Source organism: Lethenteron reissneri, chromosome 55 (assembly GCF_015708825.2).
Source record: "Lethenteron reissneri isolate LAM-NWPU_2019-01 chromosome 55, ASM1570882v1, whole genome shotgun sequence".
NCBI lineage: Eukaryota > Metazoa > Chordata > Hyperoartia > Petromyzontiformes > Petromyzontidae > Lethenteron > Lethenteron reissneri.
This window is the reverse complement of record NC_083833.1, coordinates 3,115,312-3,137,155: the sequence shown is the minus strand read 5'-3', so window position 1 is coordinate 3,137,155 and position 21,844 is coordinate 3,115,312. Positions and strand designations below refer to the sequence as shown.

Genomic DNA, 21,844 nt, shown 5'->3' with positions numbered 1-21,844 from the left:
CAAGCCAGCGATTGCTTTGCACTGTTGAATGTTCGAGACCAGTATCACCGTGGTCACACAGAACAAATATCCCCATTTAGTCGAATATATACTAGATGGGTGGATATATAACACGTCCTCCAAGGAGATGGAGCGATGAAATCGGTTTGTGTGCAGATGCTGCGTGCAACGTTGTGTCGCGCAATCGTACCACGTGGTGGCAGCGGTTTTAAGATGTCTTCATCCAGCAGTGGATTGACCATGGCTGGTGATCATCGTTTATTATCGGGGCTAAGTACTAATGTTGAACACCTATTAAGACCAACGAGACAAAGGCAAAGCTCCACCTATAGCCTCAACAGGCTGTTGGGACAAGTTCTGATAGCATGCACCTATTAAGCCTGGCAAAGTAGACACGAGCGAGTGTGTGGCCATCACAATGCCTGACCGCCTTTGTCTCCCCATTGCCAATGTTTGAACACCATACCTGCTGCTAATTTAAGGCATAGTCGACCTAGGGAAGGCCAAGGTCCGGTTCAGATACTCATCACCATTGTTGGCTGCGAGCGGGAATCGAACTCGGGTCATCGGATTCATAGAGTAGCAGTATGCGTACCACTGAGCCAATGCCAACGCTCCACACACTAAGACCAGCATCTACGAGTTCCCAGACAACACGGCACGTGACTGGGCAACACTCCTTCATCCACTCGCATTATCATTTTACACAGTCGACTGAAAGTGGCCGGTAAATGAAAATGCATTGCCAATGCTTTGCTCAAAACCTGAAGCATTTGGGCCTCAGACTGAAATGTGATTGCCGGTGTGGCTGGGTTGATAGGAATACAGCAAATAATCAAGGGGAAAAGCATGCCCTCTGTGATCCCTCCATGCCCAGGCCACACAATATATATTGTACGGTTATTGTAGTGGACAAATTCATAAGAACGGCCCTGCATAAAGACTAATGAAATATTTACTCGTTCTGTGCTCATACCCATCGCAGAATAAATCTGCAGCAACTACAGGTCCACCGGTGCATTACTGTGCCCTTACGGATGCGTCAAAGCGCAGCTTAAAACCCTTCAGTGGCAGAATAGGAATTGTCTAAATGAGCACTCAAATTAACACACGCGTCATTTAATTTCTTCGTATTATTTATAACTTGACAGACAGCAAGTGTCGCAATTGCACTTGTGTTTTCAAGTTTGCGCTCTGAGTTATGCGTGAAAGTTCCACGAATTTTTAGTGTGTCGGGAGCCTGCAGAATGGCTTCCTGTTGTCCATGACTTTTCGTTTGTTGCAGATAAATGTAGCTGCACGGAAAAATGTATCCAATTACCCACAGGCTATCCACGGGTCTTGATCAGCTCCTTGTCTGGGCGTTCACATCAGGAAATCACGTCAGAGCTCCTAATGTCTGCAATTTAGTTTGCGGACAAGAGAAGTACATTAGCAAAATATCATATGATGATGATGATGATAATAATAATAATGATGTAATATTGCGGATAATAATCCGCAATTATTTGACTTTTTTTTTCCTTTTTACACAAAAGCGGAGCACATGAGTGGACAATCCAGTGCATAATAATAGCCGTGATGTTCATCGCCCACGTAACCATCTGCTGTACGTTAAACTACCAAAAGCCACACAGTCCTCGGTCAAAGTCTTTAGCCAACAAAACTGCAACTTCCACATATGCTAAATCTCTCAGGTACCAATTTGAGCAAAACATATTTTACCCCATATTAAAACCTTAATCACCACCATCGTACCCAGAGCAGGAGTGCGGAAACTTTTTTTTCAAGATCGTAACACAATTATGCTCGTTCCTAAGGTGACTGCTGCATGCAATATTGCTCCTCCCACGCGCTCACTTTTAATTTGTATGGTAATAATATTTTCCCTAATTTGTTCGGAGTAGTTTTTCATCACCTGATTTTATTTTTGTCACCTCTTCATTTCACTTTGTCTCTCGATAATATTTACAGACAGTTGATTGGCCCTTACAACTCATTCCCTTGAACAATTCCCAAATCTCAGCCTGGCACAATGTGCCAGTGGCTTTACTCATTCCACATTCTCACAATATGTTTGTGCACAAAAAAAGCCCTTGCCCAAACCTCTGTACCTAGATCTAATGTATTTTTACATGCCCCTGATACCCCCACGATTCCTAAATTAATTGTGCCTTTTCAGTGAGTTTTGTTGGTATAGAGGGCTGCAGGTAGGAGTGGAGGAGATGGTGAATAGTATAGGTCATAGGTTCGATCCCGACCCTGACGCCTGCATATTTAGAGTTAGCATGTTCTCCTTGTGGTCGTGTGGATTCTTCCCCGGGACCTCCGATTTTTCCATCCACTTTTAGAAATATGTTTGGATGCTCTAAATTTCCACACGATAAGCCACTTCCTTGAGCTCTCGTTTGTGGACAGGTCGCTTCTGAAAAATGGAAATTATAGTTCAGTGGGCCTTATCTGGTAAAAAATAAAAAATGTTAATTTAGTTTTAGAGGGAGGAAGGTGTCCTATACAATTCTACATGAATCGTTTTCTGAAGCAGCATGAAGCTAACCTCCTGCAAAACTCCCACCCTTATGGAATTACATCCGTCTAATAATTAAGCGGATGGATGGAGTGGTGGTGCTTTTTGTGTTTGGTTTGTTGTCCTTCCCCCGCACCTCCGCTTAGCACGGTTGGCTAAGTACGGTTCCAAGAAGTTCAACGTACATTCATACATCCGTGTCGTTGTCAGCAGCAGAGTCAAAGCCAGAGAGGGGGGGGGCAGCTGTCCCGACCGCCTTTCCCGTGAGGGATGTTGCCCAAAGGTGAAGCCGACTTATTGGAATCCAAGCAAACAGTGGTGATTGGTGGCTCAATTTTGTGGGTGGAGGTCTTGTTGTTGTTGTTGTTGCTGGCACCGCAGCAGCCTAGGGGAAGGGGAGGGGGGAGCCCGAGTAGGGGGGATGGCTCCTTGCCTCGGGTGCCAATATGCATGTCTAGCTAAGGCTCTGGATGGCGCACTGCGCTATGAACCCGGCGCCCTGAGTTTGATTCTCGGCCACTGCTAACATCGGCGGCGAGGGATATCTGAACCGGTTTTTGGACCTCACTGCCGCAGCCATTGACCTAACCCACACTGACCAGTGTGGTGAAGTATGCTCAAAGAAGTGATAATTGTTTTTTTACCCTTCTATCTGGAAACGAAACTGACACCTTTTTTACAAAGAGTCATGTTTGCATAGACCACAATACCTGCAGCCATAATGCAAACAAAAAACATAACTCTGATAATATATGCACTGTCCTTGAAGTTGATTGGTCCACACCCGAGACAGCTTTCCTTAGAGCCTAGTCTCACATGGGTTGGACCAGATGACGCCAAAAGGCGCACAACTCAAAGACAATGCACCATCAGAGTATGAGAGCTCGGGGTAAGCATTTCCACCATTGGAACCTCATTTGCCAGTAAAAAATATGATAATTGTTTTTTTTACCCTTCTATCTGGCAACAAAACTGACACCTTTCAAAGAACCCTCCTGGTCCACACGGCATAGAGAGACAAGGGTAAAGCGTTAATGCAAGTGCACAGATTCCTCGCCATTTTAGACACGTCTGGTACATGTTGACGATTTTTTTTTTAAATGTGTCTGCCGAATTAAATTCCAGCGGCTCTTTATTGTGTTTGCACAAGTAGTTTATCAAGGAGATCTTAGAACTTTCCACGGACAATATGTGGCTGTTTTATTTTTTTTACAGTTTCAATATATGAGAGATCCCTTCGGGCAGGGAACCCGAAAGTTTCTATTAGTCTCAAAGCTACTGCCTTGCCATTGTTCTGGGTTCGGCGACATTGGTAGCATGTTAGCGGGCTGACCTCGCACGCACAGAGTCTCTAAACTAAACGTGTTGTTTCCCTTAAAAGAAAAAAACAGCCCGGGGAAGAAATAAAAATGCATGAGGTGCGCTAATTAGATGCATTAGCGGGCGCATGTTTCCCATTACAACGCGTTTACATTTATTCCATAATCGGTCACTCATTTGAGTGGCGTGCTTATAGCGCGCGCACATGCAGTAATGAACGCCGAAATGAACAACTTGATATGAAGTCGAGTTTGCGCTGCTGCGAGAGGCATACGGTCCGTACGGAATCGCGGAAATTAAAAAGTTAATCAAGCAGCCTTTGCTAGGCCAAATAGGCATGTTTTTAAACGTCTGGGATTGCGAGCATGTAGAGTATTTGTGAACAATAAGGTAACCTTCACGCGCTGTTTTAATTTAGGTTTCACCCTTGATAGAGATCATCAGCACAGAAAGGGTACGTAACTTTGTAATCCTTGGAGGTATGTTTGTGTAAATAATACATTTGTAGTTTACACAGGAAAGCCTCACAAGAGGCATTCCTAATTTTGTTTAATTGTTTTGTGTATTGATATGTGTTGTCCTAAGTCTGCATTATAAATCCCAATGAGATATATCGAAAAAGCATTAGCTTCAGCGGTGACTTCGTTGGAATCTTGCTTCCATGGCCAGGTATACAGCAAAGCTACGTTGCGAACACAACCAATGATTGGTGAACGATGTGCAGTCTCTACTCTACCGCATCACCTTGACCAAACGTGCAATTTATCTCGCTTTCTGGGAACTGCTCAATATCTGTTGCTTTGCAACTTGCAGATGGGAATGAGGCAGGTGGTGGTCGTTGAGTCGTTACTGCTTCCCATGAAACGTTTTTGCCCACTCTCCATGATAAGCGAAGCATGTTCAAAAACAGCGTGCATTTTGGAAAGGGGAATATGTATGCATTCATGTATGGTGGACTTTTTTCGCACCGTGCTAATCGGAGGTGCGGGGGAAGGTCAACAATTGAAACACAAAAAGCAGTTGTAAAAAAATGCTTTTAATATAGATTTCAAAGTGCATTGCTCCAGTGGCTTCCTAACATACTAATGAAGGTCGTTCCAGACAGCAGCAGACGCGCATCTATGTCTGCGAGGATGATCGGAGTTCGCGTGATGCTTTATACTCCTTGACGAGATCAGCAAAATATTGTGGTTCACTTGTGGCAAGCGCTCCTTTGTTTGCCATGAGTGTGACCTTATAATGTGACCTGCAGATCGACGGTGTTGTACCCATGTGCGTTGCGGTGGGGGGGGGATGGAAATTCAAGACATTTTCACCCCAGCGTTTCTACTGCCACTCCGGGAAATCAAATCGAACCAGCGAACTCTGGATTGCAAGTCCAGCGAGCTGGTCATTTATTCCACCACTGCGGCAGCATCCATATTAAAACAATTAACCCGTAAAAACAAAGTTTTTCACTATAAATCCTTTATATGCTTGGCATCGGTTTTATTTTATTATTCATTTCTGTTTTTCTTGAGTAAGAGTTTCATTTTCAGCACATTGGTATTTTAAATTAAATATGAATTATTATTTTTCCTAAAAAGTGGAAAATTTTGGAGAAAAAAATTTCACGAAAATAAATTGTCACGCACAACGAGTATGTGTGCAAAATGTCAGCTCGATTGGATCACGGGAAGTGGGTTAAAAAACGACCGAAAAATTTGCACATTCGTAAGCGCGCAAGCAAGCAAGCAAGTGAACTTAATATAAAGGATTTAAATAGCAGTTCACTGTCCCGGTCTGCCAGATCCTGACTGCTGGTCATGTGCTACTTCCTCCAGGTATCTTGTCTCCCTGCAGGATGATATCTCCCTCGATTGCTCCATCTTTGCACATTGCCTCCAGCTCACCTTCAAGTCACCGGATTACAAGCCCGTCAATCTCCCACGTTTACTTTTTGTGCCTTTATAACGACCGCACACATTTTATATACGAGCGAAACAAGTGCCGCGTGACACCGATAACATCAGCTCGGGGTCTGCGCAAAAACATCAGTGGCGCGTGGTGCGTATTGCACGCTGTTTTTATTTGCGGTGCAACACTCAAAGTGAAATGTGCCGCCGTTGCCCCAGCGCTCTTTGTTTAATGAGCCCCCCCCCTTCCCGCTTCTTCATTCATACGCCACGATTCGAGATTGTCACCAACAACAAAAGCGGATTCGGGGAGAGGGGGGGGGCGAGTAGCGGGTAAGCGGGTAGCAGAGCAGGGTCCGTGGAGGCAATCGCTAATTAAGGGACAAAGAGAAAGTGAAAACACAAAGAAGGCTATGCTATTTAAAAAAAAAACTCACTTAACTGCACGCACGCACACACACGCGTGCGTGCGTGCGCGTGCGGGCGTGCATACGACAAAGCTGCATCAATGTGACCTTCTCTCAAGCACAATAGGCCCCGCAGCCTGAGACGAACATGCCGAAAGGGTTTCAATCCCACGCACGTGCTCACCCATGCCCTATCCAACCCCGCAACGCAAAAAAATACAATAAACCTGCGTAGGCAGACGACGCATACAACAGGCGCGATGGTGCAATTAGCTACAGGCAAAGAGAGCGCGCGCGTGTGTGTGTGTGTGTTTTCCCATCTCTCTTCCAATGTCGGTGGCGGTGATCTATGTAGATGAGTCGTTATTAATTTATTTCCCGCCGTCTCATTTGCCTTCTGACTCCTTGCACCATCAACCAAGCGTTAAATTCCATATGGCCATAGCCATGCCTGGACAAACGAGCGGAATGTCTCCGAGCGCTGTTAACCCACGCGCTGCCCGGCGTTTGCGATGCCCGAGTCCGGCTCGAATGCCCCGGGCAACACACATATCAAACACCCGCTTCGCTCATTTTGATGCATTTCTTATGGGAGTGTGAAATAAAAATTTGTAAAAAAAAAAAAACGTCGCGCACGCCAATAATTCTACCGCAGGCCCTCACAATGGGCTATCGACATTTAAATTAGCCGTCAGTGTGTACAGTACTTGTTCATTACGTGGCGTAAGTATTTTTTTTCACATTCAATTTGTTTATGCATTTCAAAAAACCGTGAAAGTGCTGCCGATGTGTCACGGCTCTAGTTTATTACAAAACGTTTAAGCGATTTAATGCTCAAATGAGTGATGGGGATTTTTTTTATTTCGTTAACAGTCACCAGTCTGTGGTGGAAATTCAACAATGCTATACCAGAGGCCTAGTCCATGTCTTGGCAACAACGATTTTACTTCGCAAAAAGTGGTACTCGCTTTATCAACCTCGGAGGTATGATGAGTCGCATCGACTCCCAATGACGATGTCAACTCACAACATTCCGATCTTTTCTCAAGTCCCCTGCAACAACATTTCAACCCCTTTGGATCTACTCGCACAAATCAGTCGTTTCGCTCGCGTGCGTGGTTTGATTAGGCAAGGTTAGGTTTATTTCTGTAGCGTTTACACAATTGAAAGGTGCGATGTTACTGCTGGTACAACGCGGACACACACACCCCCCCCCCCCCATACACACCTCTCGTTTGTAACTCTTCCGTACCATCATTTCCACAAGCCGTTGATGACACACACACACACACACCAAAAAACCACGTTGCGTAAAATGACCTCTTTCAACTCGATGAGGTTTCTCGATCGGGTGCTGTCGTTTTTCTTCACGGGGAATAGGTCGGCGATGTCGATTTGACATTCTCACGGTGGAATGAAAGTCAACTCCAGACAGAAACTGCCGCTCATGTCCTCATTCCATTGACCGCAGAGCGACAAACGAGTTGATATCCCTCGAAGTTCCGATCGCGCAAGTCGAATGCTCGAGTCATTGCCCCGGTCCACCCAGCGACCAACCTCCTCGTAATTTTTTTTAGCGCTTTGCTCGGATAACCAGCGAGGCATTGGTGCTCATCCCCTCTTACAGGAGCCCTGCAGTGGACCCAGTGGTGGAAATATCCCATTGCTTTGGAAGCGGTGGGACTATCCATAGCCCAGCAACCGTGAATTTCCTCCCACAAATTGGTACTTCATCTTGTTGGTTCTTTCGGTAAAGTCACGTAGAATGAAAATAATAAAATAATAAAAATTAAACATAATAAAATAATTCTCACGACGTTTCGGCCACAAAGCAAGCAGCCGTCCTCAGGTGAAGAACAGGACGCAAGCAGCCATCCTCAGGTGAAGAACAGGTCTGTCGGAAAGACAGCGTCTGAATGAGACGCGAGAATTATTTCATTATGTTTCTATTTTTATTATTTTATTATTTCCATTCTACGTGACTTTACCAAAAGAACCAAGAAGATGAATCCCTGCAGTCACGAAAGCTTTAAATCGAAAAATTGGTACTTGTTTCATCAACCCCGGGAGGAACGGGAGGGCCGTTCCAGACGCTCACCAAGATTTGAACTCGCGAGCTCTCCGATTGCCAGCCGCTCGCTCGGCCGCTGAGCCCGCGCTGGACATTTGCGAAAAAGTGCTTCATAGCTCATCGGATTCCTCCAGTCAAAATACAGATTATGATCCTGGTTATCTCACTTAGCACACACTGCACGGCGATGCACGGGGATGCAGGGAAAGAGGGATGCTGCGCTACTAGCAACGAGGCTTCCCGAGACGTAGTGCGGGCAGAACCGGGTTAAAAGAACGTCTCTCCTGCGGCCGTGCAGAACGCTCGCTCCGCGCGTGCCCCATTTGCGCGGCACAAGCCGTGCATACAGATGGCGCGCGCCCTGCGCCCCGCGCTCCGCGCTCCACGCCCCGCACCCAGCACCCAGCCCCAGGGCCGAGCACCCTGCACCCAGTGGCCAGCCCCAGCGCCCTGCACCCTGCACCCAGCCCCCAGCCCCAGGGCCAAGCACCCTGCGCCCCGCGCTCCGCGCCCCACGCCCCGCGCCCTGCACCCAGCATCCAGCCCCAGGGCCGAGCACCCTGCACCCAGTGGCCAGCCCCAGGGCCCAGCACCCAGCCCCAGGGCCAAGCACCCTGCACCCAGCATCCAGCCTCAGGGCCGAGCACCCTGCACCCAGTGGCCAGCCCCAGGGCCCTGCACCCAGCACCCAGCACCCAGCCCCAGGGCCAAGCACCCTGTACCCAGCAATCAGCCTTCATCCCCAGCGCCCTGCACCCAGCACCCAGCCACATGGCCAAGCACCCTGCACCCAGCGGCCAGTCCCAGCGCCCTGCACCCAGCACCCAGCCCCAGCGCCTATCCACCCATGTCCGCACCCTGCAGCCTGCCCCCGACGACCAGCGCCAACCTCCCAGCATCCAACGCCCTGTGCACAGCGACCTGCACCGGCGTCGTCGCCGTCAATGCCCTGTCACTTATGCAGGACTCTGTTTCGCCCTGCCGTTGCTCGCTGCGCCCAAAGCCTGGTTGCACTCGCAATCCCTTTTGGGTTGAAATTGGCTCGTGTTAAGTAAGACAACATTCCCGGGGGTGCGAAATTCTCTCCCCCCCCCCCTTCACCCCTGCCATCCCACGCTTTGAAAGTCAAGGGATATCGAGGGAGCCTGAAGAGAAATATTCGGAGTGACAGACATTTCTGGAGGGGGCGTCCGGGTAAAAGGCTCGTGCGTGGAGGTATCTGAGTAGAGAGAGAGAGAGAGAGATGTCTGCGAGATTGAGGGAAGTGATATGAATGAAAATCTGTTGGGAGATCATTCTGGAGGAGTCCCACGGTGAAGGTTTGTGCAGTTTGTGCCGGCCCCACCCTACCTTAAAGTGCAGAATTTTTTTTGTTTTTTTTGCAGAAGGTCCCAGCATGTGGACATCACGGTCGTCAAATGCGTGGTACAACCTGACAACGCACCGGAGAGCAATTCTGGACGAGCTCTGGTTGGAAAGATTTGGGAATGTGGATTGTCTGGATCGACGGAGATTCAGAGACATCTGGTCCGAAACGCATTTTCGGAGGCGATCTAAATCACCATACTTTCGCAGGTGACTCATATGGAGAGATTAATGGGAAGGGTGTAGATCGAGCGATGTAATTGTGAATCTTGATGGAGAGTTTGTAGGAGACACTGAGTTGGGAAATGTTTTTGGTGGGTGGGTGGGTGGGAGGGGGGGCGGGCGGGCGGGCGGGCGGAGGGCATTTGGAATTTAGTACATTTCTTGTGTGCGAGCATTATTGTTCGTAATTAGAAGTATTATTATTACGGAAGTTCCGACGTAAATGCATTATTTCACGATGGGATGTGATCAAATAAATTGTGACGTCTCGTCAATTAGACGCTTGTGGTTCATTAGCTCCACTTTCACGTTTCATTTGTGTGCACAGTTCATATTGGCTGGGGTGCTGCAAATGTCGTACAATTCACCTAACTTGCCTGGAGCTTGTTGAGCAGAACTAAAGGCGCACACATGAACGTTGACAATTATTAAAATCAATTTGAGGAATTTGCTGTGCTGGGCAATCAACAGAATGCACAGTGCGCATGGCACATGTGCAGAAAGCATTTAGATATGATGGTACAATGTGTGCACATTTATATACATGCATGTATACATGCATACAATGTATATGTGTATGTGTGCGTGTGCGTGCATGTGTGGGACGTGCTTATGTAGCGGTTAGCGCGTTGCACTACAAACCCGGCAACCCGTGTTCGAGTCCTGCTCGTGGCCAACACCAGTGATGATAATCTGAATGAGTCATGGGCCTTTCCCAGGTCGACACAGCCTCAAATGAGTACCTGGTGCAACGTATCAACATCGACACGAGGGAGACGGAGGCGGCCAGACATGGTCCTGGCCACCAAAGCCCTGGTGTACAGCGCCTGCCTTCTGAGGAGCTCACGAATAGCACTTGCAACCAACAGTTTGTTAAGCAACACACGGGGTCATCTTTCTCTTTGTGCAGAGTGCATGGGCGAGTAAAGTGGGAATGCCCTCCCACACACTGTGCTACGATCCCACAGGCCTGGGCTAAATTCCCAGGAGGGTTGCCATCTGTTCTGCGTTTTCCCAGGAACCATCCTAGATTTCAGGCAGCTTTCCTGGGATATTAAGAGTCCTGTTTTTTTGTCAGTTGCGTAATCATTCTCACAATGCACTTACACGCAAGTGCTGAGCTCTTCTCGTATCGTGAAATGTTTGTTTCTTCCTTCCCCCCCTTAATACGTGCTGGTTATTTGTACCCGGGAGGTAGCCACCCTTATTCTGAGCCACGAATAACATCAGTGGTAAGTGGCGTCTGCCGTTTGTGCATTGCTGCTTGGTCTCCCCCTTAGGTTGATTCGAGGCATGCATTTAAAATAAAAATAAAAACTTGTATGGTATGCTACCATCGGTACTGGGAGACAAAGGTGGTTAGATATGCTTCCGGCCACGCCACCCCTCAGGTTCCATGCCACCCCGAACAGACGTTCACCTACGGTACTTGCGTCCAACGGTCGAGAACGCCAAATGAGGATTCTTTGTTTTTCATTGTTAAAGCTCAGACTCGTACACAATAATGACAAATGAGTTCTCATTGAAATCAGGACAATGAAATTGGTTATTTGACCTTGGAATTTTTTAAGAATGTGCTCAAGACAACACATGTGGCTAACCGACCTATCAAACAACAAAAGCCCACCGTGTATTCTAGAATTGTGAGTCCAGAGAATGGCTTAACATTTTTTATTCACAGATTTTTTTTTCTGTTCGCATTAACCTCTCCCATTCGACATGAGACGTTAGCATATATATGTATTTATTTTTTTACCTTATTTTACTCAGCACGTTTATCTTTGATCAAATCGTTTTAATTAAATGTCAACCGTGATGATGCTCACACATTTGTGACCAGAGCATACTGTTCAGATTTTTTATTTAACTGAAAACTTTTGAGTTGTTTCCCAATGTTCTATGAGTCATCATGCAAATCGCTGCCGAGGTGATTATTGCACACCTACAACATCAGTTGTCATAACATAATGTCTATATACATATATAAAGTAACAGTATGCTTAATTGCCAGAGATATAGTAAAATAATATACATATCCACCAGTAAAACTGTGTTTTTTTATAATATTACTTTCAAATGGCACTTAGTAGAGCAGGCAAACCTTGCACCAGTTTAAAATGTTTGTGCCAGTCCACGATTTGTCAACTTCAACCAAAGCTCCAGGAGTACAACAGACCTGAAGGCCTTCTTTACGAATATACCTATATGTTATTTTATTCTCTATCAATGAAAGAGACTGTCTATTTATTAATTGATTGATTACTTTGTCACCCACAATATGTAAACAAAATATATTGGTCAAGTCATCCTAATGTATTTATTTATATAAAACTTTATGTGGTTGCTGCTAAGCTGTGCTGGTTAGCACACTGGCATTAACAACCAGAGGTCACCGATTCTATTTCCCAATAAAAAAAATTGTCCTATACACCCGCGCCTCTGTTCACCTAGCATTCACAATCAGAATATTTATACTAATAGGAACCTCCTGGTTACACCAGCCCACAGGGGATTATTGTGTCCGTCTGTCCGTCCGTCGTGCATCCAAAAATGGGAGGGGTGGGGCTGGGTGGAGAGTGGAGGGTGGGGAGGGGCTGGGTGGGGAGGGGCTGGTTGGGGAGGGGTGGGAGGGGTGGGGCTGGGTGGGGAGGGGCTGATCACCCCGTGGTGCCCATATAAAACTCAACGTTTAACCTACTCACGCCGGCTTGTGCCTGCCCTCACAGTCGGGCATATTTGCGGAATACAACACGCCGCCGTTGACCCTGCAGGCCATTGACCGAGCAATCCAACGTTCCTACCAGCAGGAATGTGTTTTATCATGGAGAAATCCGATGAGCTATGAAGCTCTATTTGACATGAATGTGTACACCACGGTTAGTCAACCGTCAGCTCGGGCGCAGTTGGGATCTGACCAGCATGGAACAGAAGTGAAAATACCCCCTCTCTCTAGGGAAGCTCTCTTGAGCTCCCTATAGTGGAGGCTCCTCCACCCACATCAACATGAGAGAGCAATTGGTATGGCTGCACCTTTACCTGAAATACTCTTGTGTATTGTAAAAAGACAAAGATCCCCCAACAGCCTTCATAGACTGCTGGAGCAAGTGCTGTGAGCGAGCACCTATGAAGACTAGCATGGAACACGAGGGGGGTGAGTGGCCAAAACCACGCCCGGCTGCCTTTGTCTCCCTAGTGGCAATGTTTACACACCGCACCAGATACGCATTTGAGGCTGAGCCGAGCTAGGGGAGGCCCAAGACCGATTCAAATAAACGTCACTGGGTGTTAGCAGTAATCGAACCCGGGTCGCCAGGTTCATAGCGCAGCACGTTAACCGCTACACCACCACTCCACTATTGTTTGGAGCACCACTGCCCACACACATTGTACAAATTCGTAAATAATTGTCTCCCATTTTGCCTTGTTAAGAACATGGCAACAAATGTAGTTAACGATCACCTATTGCGATCAGACTGGCAGATTAGAAGGGGGTGTTGCCTTCATCACCCCAGTTCTAATATGTATTCATTACACGATGTACTCATCTTCTTGGTTCTTTCGGTAAAGTCACGTAGAAGGGAAATAATAAAGTAATAAAAATAAAACATAGTAAAATAAAATTATCACGACGTTTCGGCCACAACACAAGCAGCCGTCCTCAGGTGAAGACAGAGTTGTCTGAAAGACAACGTTCCAATGAACACTGCTAAGCTTGGCAGCGTATTTTAAGCTGGGTGGGAGGAGAAGAGCGCCTTGACAAAGGAGTATACATATCAACATAATAATTTAGCATTGAATAAGCTGTGTTAATGTGAGAGAATTATCAGGATGTACTCATTTAAGGCTAAATCAAACTAAGCAATGCCGCCCCATGATGTTGTGTACAGTCAAGGAATTGTATCCACTTCTTCGTGATTATAGCACAGTGTGCAATCCACTGCATTCCTGGTTCTCACACAAACAATATATAACTTGCACGAGCACCCCATGCATGCGCAAGTGATCCAAAGCACGCACAGATGCGATTCACGCAACACATGATCAAGCAAAACAAATTGATGGCAGATAATAAGGCTGCCGATTTTAGGAGGAGATATTTTAGAAAGAGTAAATTGCCCTCGCGATGTGTTCTAACGCAAATAGCCAGAGATGAACAAAAAGCTAAGTGCACTCTGCAGCTAATTTCCAAACGGCGTACGACGTTCTTAAAAAAAGAAAAACAGATTTATGAGCCGTAAAAATTTGGATTAAATGATGACATTTTAAAAGTATATTTTATAAAAAAAAAAATTGCCCACAACAGTTGGGGGGGGGGGGGGATTGCAGTGCACAGGAAGGACCTCAAAAGGGAAAATTATACCTCCGCAAAATTTAACCATCAATCAACATTCTCCCCTTAATTGCTTTTTTCCCCTCCATATAAAAATTGGTGTTCCACGCTCAACCGTATTGATTTCATAAGTGAATTCTGGTCACACAAACAACGCTCGTGGCATTAACTTGCAATAAGTCCATTCCAGGTTGGGGAGAAAAAAAGAAACGGCGGCTCTTAATTGCTGCCGAGTAACCGCAGTTACAAAATGAAAATGTTGATCTTCACGGCCACGTGACTCAGTTGACTGAACCTGGGTCTGAGCACTGAGCCTAACCTGCGGAGAGATCTCGTGTTAAAAACACATTCCTGCGGAGGGAGCTTGTAGGAACGTTGGGTTTCTCAGTCAATGGCCAGGGTCAACGGCGGCGTGGTGTATTCCGCAAATATGCCCGACTGTGAGGGCGGGCACAAGCCGGCGTGAGTAGGTTAAACGTTGAGTTTTGTAAGGGCACCACGGGGTGACCAGCCCCTCCCCACCCAACCCCACCCCTCCCACCCCCCACCCATCCCCACCCTCCCCACCCAGCCCCTCCCCACCCTCCCCTCCACACCCAGCCCCTCCCCACCCTCCCCACCCAGCCCCTCCCCACCCTCCCCTCTCCACCCAGCCCCACCCCTCCCATTTTTGAATGCACGACGGACGGACACAATAATCCCCTGTGGGCTGGTGTAACCAGGAGGTTCCTACCAGTGTCATTCTTCAAGTCGACCTGTCAACGTCGTCTCTCTTCTTTCGTACGGCTGATGTAGATGCAGAGCATCAACTACAATTTCACATTCAGGTTCGTCAAGCCAGACAACCGCGTCAGGAGTAGCAGATCAAACCAGATTCTGCATAAGATAGTTTTTTTGGGAAAGATCGCGTAAATATAAATGCTTCATAATAATTGTTTTTTTCCCTTTAATCTGGCAACAAAACTGACACCTTTTTTTTACAAGGAGTCATGTTTGCATTGAGCACAATACCTGCAGTCGGAATGCAAAAAAAACACAACTCTGATAATGTATGCACTTTTGGCGTCATCTGGTCCAACACCATGTGAGACTAGGCTCTAAAGAAAGCTGTCTCGGGTGTGGACCAATCAATTTCAAGGACAGTGCATACATTATCAGAGTTGTGTTTTTTGTTTGCATTCCGACTGCAGGTACTGTGGTCAATGCAAACATGACTCCTTGTAAAAAAAGGTGTCAGTTTTGTTGCCAGATTAAAGGGTATAAAACCAATTATCATATTTGCTACTGGCAAATGAGGTTCCAATGGTATAAATGTTTCGTTAAACCAGCCACCACCCGACACAGCCAATTAGTAAGGTTTGTCACGTAAACAGAAGATGACAATTCATTACTAGTACAGCACACTGGTGTGTTTGAGAGCACATCCACAACATGTATGGTCTGAGTACGACTTTTCAGATTCTCACGTCTCGTGGATTGATGGTCTCAGCCTGGTTGCCAATAAGTGCACACGCAAAAATAAATTAGTTTAAAAACAAGTTTGCTAATGCACTAACGTTTATTTACACTCAAAAGTTGAAAATAAATTATTAAAACCCCAGAATTAATCAAATTTGATGTGCTGAAAAAAAGTGGGTGGTTTCCTTTCGATCTGTTTAATTCTCTTCATGCACGAAGAGGCCCAGGATAGCCGGGAACCTGGACCGGCTATTTAAATAAAATCTAGAATTGTCACGCGAGACGAGTCTGCGTACAACATTTCAGCTCGTTGTGCTTCGTAGGTTTGAAGATACTACGCGTCAAAGATTTGCAAGAATATAATAAAGAGACAAAGGGGCAAGTGAAATAAAAGTGTGTAAAAGGAAGTGTCCCCTGAACACGTGCCTCGTTCATTGTGAGATTCCCTGCCCGGCCAACATGCACAGCTCCTAGCCTTCCAATAAGTTGGTCCACTACCCACCCCCTCTCCTGCATCCCTTATCCCTCGCGTGTTTATTTTAATAAAAGTTCAGCCAAGCCTATAAAAATCCCGACAATGAGCTCTGTAAATAAGGACGCCCACAACCTGCATATTTATTGTTGGAGTGTACCACGCGTGGGAAATGTGAATGTGAAAAAAAACGATATATGAAAGAGAAAAAAACAAATTCATTAAATGCGGGTTATTTTTATTGTCTGTTCGAGCCCTGACAATAGATTTGGTTTGTTGATCCCCGTTTCTTTTTTGTTTGACAAGCCAACTTCCCTTTAGTGCATGCTGTAGTATGACTAAAAAAACAATTAAAGTGGAGTCAGATATTAATTATGTGACGTCATCATCTGCAGACTGTCCTCCCACACAAGGTGATACTGCCAGAGCTGCATGTGAGAGTTCTTCATGGAAAGTTCCTAATCTCATGGCATGGTGTCAAGAGCACATTTTGGAAGATAAAATAGTTGAAAAAAAAATGTGTTTTTTTTTAATATATAATGACACAGGTGGCTGGGTGGCTCAGAGGTCATATAAGTGACCTGGCACTGACCTAGGTTCGAATCTAGTCAGCTGCCTTAAATTAAACTGCACGTTCAAGTGTAGTGAGTCACCAAATATGATTCTGCACTTATTTTGTTGAATCCCAGAGTTGAAAATGTAAAAAAATTGGATAACTCTCATGCTACGAATCTCACTCTTGTAAATGTATGGTGAGTGTAAAAAGTACTGCTGTCTGCTGTGCGCGGACTGGAGGTCACTTGAAGGGATCTCAGATGAAGCCCTGTGATATCCACTTCTGTGGAGCATTCTCCAACACGAAGGGCTGCAATGCTCTGCTGGAGAGGATTATCTCATGGCATGAAACCACCAGCAGAATCGAGATAAAAACTGGGGGGAAAATGAGATGATATTTTACTTGCAAAATTGTGGCATGAAGCACTGTTATAATATTTCAACTTGGTTAAATCCATGCGTTCTCATATTTCCAAACATTTTTTTATTACATTTAATATGCAAAGTAGATGGAGTTCAGTATATTTTGACCACAGAGCTAAGATAAACTAAACTAAGTAAACAAAACTAAATTTTGATCAACTTAACAGTAAATTTAATAGCCCGTTGAGGTCAGGCTAATATATTAAACACGACTAGATTTTACAATTTTATAACGAGTAGCTAAAATGTTATGTTACCGCTAATTTAAATGTTTTAAATACATTACTTCATTATGTAATTGAACTCCCAAAAGCATATCTACCCATAATGCCACGTGCCAGCAACATTTAATTTTTTTTTACTTTTGAAACAGATTTATGGGTTTATTTAGTAATACATTTTTTTATTATTTAAGCGGTTTGTCTGTTACTCAATAGCTACTAATAGGTTATTATTCACGTGCAAATTTAATAACCGTCCATCAGGAAACATTGAAACAAATATTCTGATCATGCCTCATGGTTTAAAGTGCAGTTTCCAACTCCAAGATGCAGTGTGTTTGATGAATGAGATTGCGATTATTTGCAATTCCCCCCCCCCCCCTCCCCATTTTTATCCCGAATGTGATTTTGGCGTCAGTCGGAACCCTAGCAGTGCAACCTCACCCTTCATGTTAGATAATAGCCCCGGCAAGCAGACAAGACAGAGCTACCTCTGAGATCTCTCAAGGTAACATCTCGCCCACGCAGAAAATGGAAGTATATTTCTAGATTCTTTCGGTAAAGTCACGTAGAATGGAAATAATTAAATAATGAAATATTAATGCTAAAATAACTATGCTTTATTTTATTATTTCCATTCTACGTGACTTTACCGAAAGAACCAAAAAGATGAATCCCTGCAGTCACGAAAGCTTTAAATCGAAATATATTTCTAGATTTGAAGCTTTCGTGACTGCAAGGATTCATACTCTTAGGTTTTTCGGTAAAGTCATGTAGGTAAAAAATAAATAATAATAAATAATAGAAATAATAATAGAAATAAAATAATAAATCACGACGCTTCGGAGGCAACACAAGTCTCCGTCATCAGGTGGAGACAGTAAATCTGGCTGTGACGGTTCCACCTGATGACGAAGACTTGTGTTGCCTCCGAAACGTCGTGATTTATTATTTTATTTCTATTATTTCTATTATTTATTATTATTTAACTACGTGACTTTACCGAAAAACCTAAGAGTATGAAAATGAAGTACTTTTCCACCCACCCTGCATATGACGGTAATGTTAGTCGCATGATGGCAATGTTAAGTCGCATGACGGTAATGTTAGTCACATGACAGTAAAACCGATGCGAGACTTTCACGGAGCGGGAATTTTACCAAAACGTAGTTGTGCTGGGTTGTTGTGCAGTCATTGGTGACTGGGCTAAGACCATCAACTCACGATAATTGAGAACTTGGCTTAAACACAGATGAGATCTTGGATTCTAAACCAAGATCTCATCTGTGGCAGCTCTGCATTCTGATGTCTGAGCCACCTTATTTTTTTTAAGCACGTTTTTGTAAAGGTTTCAAACATACAGAAGGTCGTGTATAACACAAGCCTTCATATTGAACTAAACAACTGGCAGCATTCATCCCCGTTGGCCATCTGCGATGAAAATTCCACGTCAGTTTGACAAGGCCAAGTCTACCCATAGGAAAATACTATTAATTTAAAAGTTGGATTTGAACTTACAATCTAGTGATTGTGAGCCAAGCACTGTCAAAGGGTCACCTGGGTAGTATTTCGCTGCAGTATTGAACACTGAGTCAAAGCAATGCCTTATATGATCGCGATATACTTAAAAAAAAAAATTCAAAGCGGATTGCAGCATTTGCAAAAAAAATTACGGCTTTTCGTTATATATGTATATACACGTGTTCATTCGCACAGAGGCTAAACGGTGAAATGACATTCCAATATATAACTCCTAATTTTATATGAAATTAAATGGCAAAGGAACAAGCATCGTACCCTTTCGGCTGAATGAATGTGGTTATGAGCAGGCACCCCACTGCCTCCAATTAGTTTCTCTTTTACAGTCGACCACAGGAAGAAGGAAAAAAATGCCATAACCAGACATTAGCTTGAAAGGCATGCCTATGCAGCAAAATATAAAGGAATTGGGGGGAAATTTAAAGGCAAAATTGGCGAATCTATTTCAAATAAATACTTCTATATTTTGTTATTTTACCTACTGAGAACCATTATCATGCCCCTTTAATGATCGATGTACAGGGTGGACTAAAAGTCAGGTAATTATATTTATTTTAACAAATCACATGGGGTTATTTCAGTTATTTTAACAAATGTTCAAAGTTCCATTAACATTAATGCATGCATTAATTCTTCCTTTAAATGCATTTAGGACGTTTTTTTTCAAGATTACAGGCGCAATATTTGAAGATTTATCAATTATGTTTCATCTCAATCCATTCGGAGTTCTTGGTCGAGTTTTGTAAACGAAGGATTTGAGGCATTGATCATGATAATAAATAAAATATTAACTTTAAGAATAACCAAATAAAATGTTTTAATGCCACTGTAAAAATGTATGATTAAAACAAAAGACTCCTGTCCTGACCTTTGCCCCCTCCCCCACCGTATATACAGCAAAAGCTTCAAAGCATATATTTTTTTATCAACCTTTGTGTTTTTTTATACTGACCCTTATGGGGTCAAGTGACGGTGGTGCAGTTGCTAGCGCACTACGCTGGGAACCTGAGTTCGGTTCTTGCCCACAGTTCATGTGAGATAGTTGAGTGACCACCCCTCTCACCAGACCACAATGACCAGCACGGTGAAAGATGGTTACGCAACCCCCATGACTGAACGGCATGGGGAGGCCTTCGTCCAACAGTGGACTGATCATGGCTGATGACTACGATCACAATTAACTTTTGAATTTCAAGCACCACTCCCTTAGGGGGCCAATGAAGAGCATTGCTCCTTTGACATATTTAATCATTAAACCAGGAAAATAATTTGAATTACAATTTTGACGGCTAGGGTAATTTCGATTGGCCTTTAGCTGACTTTCTGAGTTAACAAGAATGTGAGGTCACATTTCTTTAATTGTAATTTTATTGGACCCCTAAAGAACTGCAAGACGAATTTTCGGCTCAAATGTTAACATCGAGGTTTTGACCTTCTGGCGAGTATGGATAACACTGTGAGATCATCGTTTGAGCTCTAATGGGGTTTTTTCATTACAAATCGACTCCAAGAACAAGAATGTGAAAGTTTTTTTTTTTTCCTGGCTCTAACACATTCATAACCTGGCGAGTAAGTAGCATCACTTATTCACCCAGTAAAAGCAATTTAAACGATAAAGGTGCAGCCCTGCAATTGCTTACTGACGCCACTGCTGGCGGAATAACTTCCCCACTACAGGGGGCTTGTGAGATCGCCCCTCTAGAAGGAATTTGGCCTACTCTTCCACACTCAACCGACTCCTTCCCTCTTCTTTCCCCTCGCCCCTCCACTTGTTCATGTCCCTCCGCTACCCTTTTCGTGACCCCCATGTGTGACTCGGCCCGTGCACGCCTCTGCCATCTAAATCACGAATTATTTTCGTGACCGTTTTTGAAACTGAAGCGAAGGCTCCGGTACAATTATAAAATCAGTTGAGGTGGGAGTACCCACAACTTTACCGTGCCACACACAACCTACCCATCAACTAGCTGTTGTACCCAACTTATACCGCTAGGTGGACAGCTGTCAGTGGGGGGGTGGGGGTGCTATAGGGTGTAGGGGGGCGATTTAAGACACTTGAACTATTGTCTAAACGACTGGGCTGGGAGATCGGATCGAACCGGTGACCTCTGGATTGCGAGTCCATTTTGCTAACCATTAGGCGTATGGCAGCGGATGATTGGAATCGATGGCACGTACAAAAGTTATACACCATTGCCGCTGCCCCCAAGCAGTGGCTGGTGAATGGCTGGGCGTTTGGAAAGGGCCCTCAGAGTCCAGGTTCAAATAAGCAATTGCACAGAGCAGCGTTCATCGAGCGAGATTAACAAACTTATCTCTTTCACCCACAGAAAGCAATACAACAGCTTGTGGAGTAGTTTGTTTACCAGGGTTTCACAACAACAAAAATAATGCATTTATCCTACTTGGAAAAATGATGCGTAGAGCGCACTGTGAAGGTAATTATTCCAAATGTATTTTTTTCTCTTTAAGTCGCTTCTATGCATACGTTGCGGGAGGTTTGCTCTATTAGATTTTTTAAGAGGTGCTGATGTGCTTGAAAAGAGGAGCGCATAAAATGTGCGTACGTTATATCTAAACCATATATTTCATTTTGCTTTGCGGGCATTTTTAAGGCCATTGGGTAACGGTAAAAAAAATAGGGCAGAGGAAATGGCTTTGGAATGGAAAAAAATATCTCTTATAGCCACTCAGAGGAGAGGCATATGATTTACATTGTTCGTTTAAGGAAAGCAAAATTCGATCGGGGAAAAAGATGGGCAGCTTACGGGCACGACATTCTCCATATTTCCATGTCAACCAATGAAAAGTATGCCCCTCAATGCTCACTTTCCAATTTGCAAGTGAACGGATAAGATTGGCTCTGCAACGCAATTTAGTTTTTGCATAACGTCAAAATGTAGGGCTACCTTTTCGATGCCCGTTGTCATAAAAAAGATGGAATTTGACCCATTAGTCCCTTCGGTAAATCTATTTGTAAAAAAAAACACTTTCAACATAAAGCAGAGCCTTCCGATTGAATTGAAGATAATTGCGAAT

General features: G+C 44.6%; 1 protein-coding gene across 1 annotated transcript; it reads left to right on the top strand.

The window, feature by feature from the left end:
- The first annotated feature begins 8,569 nt into the window (after window positions 1-8,569).
- On the top strand, window positions 8,570-9,271 carry LOC133356678 (uncharacterized). Its single transcript, XM_061574318.1, has one exon. The coding sequence runs from the start codon at window positions 8,570-8,572 to the stop codon at window positions 9,269-9,271; it is 702 nt and encodes a 233-aa protein (XP_061430302.1).
- Window positions 9,272-21,844: the final 12,573 nt, after the last annotated feature.